The 6,142-nt window shown below is 39.0% G+C and overlaps 1 protein-coding gene across 1 annotated transcript in view; it reads right to left on the reverse strand.

Moving 5' to 3' along the window:
* Nucleotides 1–5,096, reverse strand: part of LOC102203988 (poly [ADP-ribose] polymerase 14-like) — an 11,206-nt gene extending 6,110 nt beyond the window's left edge. The window contains exons 1-3 of the mRNA XM_005753346.1: nt 4,913–5,096; nt 1,766–1,834; nt 1,027–1,200 (exon numbers count right to left, since the gene is read on the reverse strand). Of these exons, the coding sequence (XP_005753403.1) occupies nt 1,027–1,200; nt 1,766–1,834; nt 4,913–5,096 (427 nt within the window). The remainder of the gene's footprint in view (nt 1–1,026; nt 1,201–1,765; nt 1,835–4,912) is intronic.
* Nucleotides 5,097–6,142: the final 1,046 nt, after the last annotated feature.

Consider the following 6,142-nt stretch of genomic DNA (forward strand, 5'->3'; position numbering starts at 1 on the left):
GTCAGGTGCGGCTAATGTATGTACAAAACAGGATTTTCCCCTGATTTTAGCTTGTGCGGCTAATATTTAGGTGCGCTTTGTAGTCCGGGAAATACGGTAATTTTAAAACACACATTTTGTCTTTATAAACTTTGTTGAGTGAAAAACATTAAAAGTGAGAAGTGAATCTCAACCTGTGAATATTTAATTGTTTCACTTGAGAAAAAAAATCACTCACTCTGGTGTTTTTCAGTTGGACTACACCTCTGCCTAGCCGTCAGTGCAGCATAGTTAACTTTCTATGTGAAAGTGCATTAAAAATATATATACCTTTTACCACAGTCAAAGGAGGACTCTCCACTCGGATGTTTGTAGCTGCCTCCAAAGGCCGAGCAGTCAGTCCTTGTTTCTTGATCTTTGTGCTGGTCTGGCTTACAGAGAGGAATCTCTCCACATCTGCAAAATAGTCCAGATTAATGCTTTCAGACTGAAACAGTTTCAGAGGATGAGAGAAAAGAGCTGGGCTGTAAACTGTTATATAGACATGTTGTCAGAAATGAATTAATTGCCAATATATGTCTAAATTTCTTTCATTTTATTACAGACAGACCTGCGTGGTTTTACGCTGTTTCTGTTCTTTGCAATAGATCCTGATTCAAGGTTAGAATCCAGTTTTAATGAATAACAGAAGGAATGGCTGTGCTCTGTCTTCACAGAAAAATGTTAAATCAGGTCCTGCATATTGTGATCATATTTTGTATGTAGACGACTTTATGTTGTATCTAAAGCAACAAAGATGTTGAGATGCAGTGGCAGCAAACAGAATGGTGAACATATTTAGACATAAAACAGAGGACCCATCATAAATCACAAAATATCTGAATATGGGCTCTTCTCTACACTTTTCCAGATCAGATATGTGATTTTTTATAAAGTCAGGTTTAAAATTAGACTGAAAGGTTAACCTAAAGGGGATTTTGAATGTTTGTCCTTGTATTGCCTTGTTGTGTTTGTGTATGTGGAAACATCCAGCTGTTTGCTTCCTACCTGCAGGGCTGCTGAAGGTGACCACAGCTTTGTTGGATTCCAGGATCCTCTCCATGCTGTAGCCGTTCTCATCCAACCCAGAGATGTTCTCCACCAGCATGGAGAGCAGATCAGTGGACATGTTGTCTGTGACGTTTTCCAAAACCACCGCACAGCTCTGAGACGACTCTGAGTCTGAGAGAAACACACAAACCTGATCAAAGAAAGTGTCTGTGAGCAGTGAGGGAAGGAGGCTTTTGTTCGGTCTGTTAATCCTGAAACTTTACTTTCAGCAGCATTTCTCTTTAAAAGGAAAGTAACGATGACCTGGATGACTGAGAACCTTCACAGACTTTAAAAGGGGGGAAAAAAAGTTTAAATTTTCATCAGAAATAAAATGTGCTCTGTAAACAGTAAAAAATCATTGGTAGGAGGACTTCAATAAACCTCAAACAGTAGGATGCACCTCATGAGAGCAAAGCTTCTTCCAGCTGCAGCTGCCTTCATCAACAAGTCCTGAGAGACTCATCAGCACTGACTTGACTTGACTTTGTAATTATAATAACATATAGGAAATTGTTTTTTTCACTTTACAGCTTTAAAAAAAAACAACTTCTCCATGTGCTGATGAAGGTGAGGGTTTACTCAATGAAAAGACCAACTACAGTAAAGCCATTTTTTTTGGTGATTTTATAAAGTATAAATAGAATCTTTCTGTATTTTTTTGTGAGCTCTCTTTATTTAAACAGATTGTTTTTACCCTCTTTGTTGGCAGCAGAAGCTACATTTCCAGATTCAGCCTGAGGCTTCTTTGAGTCTGTCGATGAGTCTGAGAATCAAGAGGATCCAGTTTGTCCAGTTTAGAGTAATGATCAGCAAACATGAACACATTGAACCACAGAGCTCAGAGAAAAGCTCAGATGAAGCTTGAACACATCAAACTGATTTAAATTTGATCTCATTGTTTTTCTTCATAGAAACGATGAATAATCAGTCAAATAAAGAACATGTTTAACAAACTGATCTGACATGTTGACAGATCAGTTTGTGATGTGAATGTGCTTCAACTTTAAGTCCAGTAAAATCTTCATTCAGTACCACAAACACTCACTGTAGCTTGTTTCACATGAAGAAGAGGTTGAAAAAAAACTGTGATGATGAAAACTAAGGAGACAAGCTGAGAGGAGGATTTACCTGAGACATCGTCACTGCTTGTTGGGCTCTGAGAAAAAACAAAAATAAGATTTAATCTAAAAGTATGTCTGCATTCAGTTTAACAAGCATTTCAAGCATTGCACATTTCAAACTTTTTTGAGTTTTAAACTTTTTATTTCTTGAAAAAACAATTAAAAAAAGAATAGCTTCATTATTAGACCACTGAGCTCAGCAAACAGCACAGTTTAAATGCTGCAGAAACATTCACAAAGAGTATAAATATAAATAACAGACAGCAGCAATAGCCTGATTAAAAAAAATTCCTGTATGGGTGAATAGTCTATATATCATCACATGACCTGACTGACACATGTGAGCGTGAGCTGAATGTTTTATTGCTGTTCACTGAGTGAATGATAAACTCATCAGAAAACCTGAACAGTTTTTTTTAACAGCTACTCATACTCTGTGTTTCTTTCTTGAGATTCTGGTGGATCCACTTTTATGAACTCACAATTTGTTTCAATGAAAGTAAATAAAAAAATAAAAATCTGCCCCCTGTTGAAGTGGAAGTGAAATTTAAAGTCAAGTCATCTTTATATATAGCACATTTAAAAGACATCAAGTGTTGGCCAAAGTGATGAACAGAGAAATGTAATACAGATAACTTAAATTAAATTAAATTAAATTAAATTTAAAAAAAAGCAAGAACTTTGAAAGTGCTTTACAATCACATTTGAGTAGAGTTATGATGGAGTCAGGAGGAACGTGGAGAGCAGTGAAGTTCAGTGTGGAGCAGAGAGGAAACAGGAAACGCCAAATAAGCATCTATTTCATTTTTAGAAGTTTACACCATGAAGGAGAACTGGTGCTGCATGAGGCCGTCGTCTCACAGAAACTGAGCCCATATCCAGCTTCAGGACTTTGTTACTTTACTTTATATCACTTTATACAATAAGAGAACTTTTTTTTCTTTCATAAATGTGATATCTAACTACTTTATCGAATATATTAAATGTGAAAATGTGTAATTGAAATCCTCAGATTGCTTCTGTTGTCTAAGCAAAAGTTAAAAATCCGAAGTTTGCTCCTGTGCAAACTCTGATCTGTCTCTGATTAGCATTTCTAACATCACATTACACGACGCATGTGACTTTCTTTCTAAACAGTCCAGTGTTAACATGCTGTAGCTGTGAGGAACGATTAGTGACATTAAAGGCAAAAGTTTATTTTGTGAATCTTTGTAGTGATGGTAAATTCGATTCTTTTTACTGAATCGAGTTTTAATGAGTCACTCACCAAAGTGAATCGGGTTTCTTGAGTCATTTGAGTCACTGAGTCAGTTGACCAGAGAGTGCAAAAATGTATATTTTCACTCAAACTTAATTTGTTTCTCTTTTAATGTATATCCTACTGCTAAGAAGAATGATTGTAAAAGAAAACAACTATTTTCTTTAGAGCAAAAAAGAGCAAAAAAATTCCAAAGGAAACATTTATTTATTTTTATTTTATTAGTATTTTTCTTAAATGTGTCAAATATATATTTTCTCATCTAAATGTCCACGGAGCTGTGAGCCAGGGGTCGGTAAAGTGCCTTAACATTGGTTGCCAACCAAGAAGACGAAGAAGAAGCTGTGAGCCAGGAGGGAGGGGGTGAGTGATTCGCCTTACGCTATGATTCAGCACAGGAGGGAGGGGGTGAGTAACTCAAATGCGCTGTTAGAATGCCAGCTGAGCGATGCTACTGTGAACCGAGGAGCTATTGTCTTGATGTGAGCTTCTACTCAGGGTTTTTTCTTCCAGTTCAAAGCAGGAATGTTTTTGTCAATAAACTGGCTGTTGTTTTTCCCCCCACAATTTTAATTATAAGCTAGATATATTTCTACTAATGGAATTAGTTTGCTAACAGCAACAGGGATGAGTCAGTGAGTCAGTTGCGCTTGTGAATCATGATTCACGAGTAAGTGAAGTGATTCTCGAGTATTGAATGATTCGTTCATGAATCGAACATCACTAAATCTTTGAGAGGAGAGTGTAAAGTGGGAGATTTAACCCCAACGAACACATGACATCATCTTGCCAGTCAGGCTGGTTATTATTGGAGCTCAGAGGAGCCACACCCCATCATACGGCAACGTACAAAACACACAAAGAGCCATGATAGCAGCAGAAAATATGCAGTTGAGTGAGGAAAAATCCACATGAAACCTGTTAAACTGGACTTACTGCTGCTGAGCTCAGCCATAACTGAATGGTTTGACTGTCCAGGGTGATCACATGATCCTTCCTCGCAAGGACTCGCTCTCTCGCTGAAATCACAGCAAATCAAACACACAGGTATTCATATCTTGTAGGGACATGTAATGGACATAATGCTTTGCCTTGCCCCTAACCCTAACCATGGAAAATGAATGCCTAACCCTGACCTTAAACCTAACCGTAACCCAATTGTAACCCTAACACTAAAACCACATTTTGAGTCTCAGGAAGGCCTTCAAACTTGTGTGGACCAGGATTTTGGTCCCCACAAGCAAAGTAAACTTCCAATTGTTGGTCCCCATAAAGACATGAATACAAGCTCACACACTTTTAAAAATCAGCTGTTTGAAGCTGTAAATCTGCAGTTTGTTCTAATCCAATCAAACTGCTGCTGTGGGATCATTTCCTGGCTGTAAATACACATTTCTAAAAGACTCCAGCAACCAGACAGATATGAGGATATAAAATATTAACCCATGAAGCAGACTCTCACCCTCCACTGAGTTGAAGTAAACAGCCGCCCTCGGTGCTCCTTCCTCCGCCTCCACCCGGCAGTCTCCCCCGCCCGACTTCTTCCTGCTCATGAAGTAAATTTGCAGTTTGTTCTTCAGGGCTTTGGTCTGAGCCGGAGTCCAGTCCCCCTCTACAATCACCGGTGGACACTTGGATCCCTCCATCCTGCTTCACACACACAGTCGCACACTGACACACACTGGCACAGCTGACTGAGCAACACAGGCTTCAGGAAAAGCTTTTCACTTTTGTTTCTTCATAAGCAGTGAAAGTATGACTTACTGGTTAGACACACAGGCCAACTGGTCTGGTTACTTTTACTTCTAACTGAGATGCTTCCTCTGGTTCACTGGTTTACAGTAGTTTTCCAACACTCCAGCTCAGATGCGATGTCAGGACTCTGATTACGGATGGACCTCAGTAAAATGGGCGGAGCCTTGTGATTACAGAAATATTTTGAACACTACAGCTTTTATTTATTACGAGTGGATCTAAATTAAAAAACAACGAGCAATTTATCATATTTATTTTTGGAGTGTCTTGTGAAGACCAATGTAGACAATCAGACACTAACACTGTTACGCCCACTGTTACCTTTTGACCTCTTCATGAAAGAGAGCTGCTTTCTGCTCCAGGTGTGCCACGCCTGATTTCCACAGCTAAACAGCATTCTGCTCATTTGCAGAGCCTCATATACACGGTGCATCCAGAGTTTACAGGACTCCACTCGTTCCACATTTTGTCATATTATAGCCCAATTCCAAAAATGGATTAAATTCATTTCTCACCTCAAAATTTCACACACAGTACCTGGCTGGATGAGGAATGCAAGTGCGTCCCCCTGGTCTCTGATGAAGAGAGTAAAGCTGTTTTAACGGCTTAGTGGACAAAGAAGTGTTGTTGATAGAAAGGTGTGGGAAAGACTGCTGCTGGTATTTCTGGAGCTGCTGCTTACTTTGCTTTCAGATCATGTGTTTTGAGTACCAGCACTGCTCTTAAGCCAAATGAGAAAAAACCCACAAACCTCTCTGACACTGTTCGAGCCACTTTCGATTGATTCTTCCCACTTGTCTAATGTTGATGCACGCTCCAGGATGTGCCTACTCCATGATGAATTTGAGGAAACGCAGACAGGATGAAGTAGATAAGCAGCACTTTTGTAACATGGTGAAAGTGTCTTCACACACTTTGTGACTAAGATTTTTTGTTT

The sequence above is a fragment of the Pundamilia nyererei genome, unplaced genomic scaffold, assembly GCF_000239375.1.
Source record: "Pundamilia nyererei isolate P.nyererei 1_Seehausen unplaced genomic scaffold, PunNye1.0 scaffold00422, whole genome shotgun sequence".
In the NCBI taxonomy this organism is placed as follows: domain Eukaryota; kingdom Metazoa; phylum Chordata; class Actinopteri; order Cichliformes; family Cichlidae; genus Pundamilia; species Pundamilia nyererei.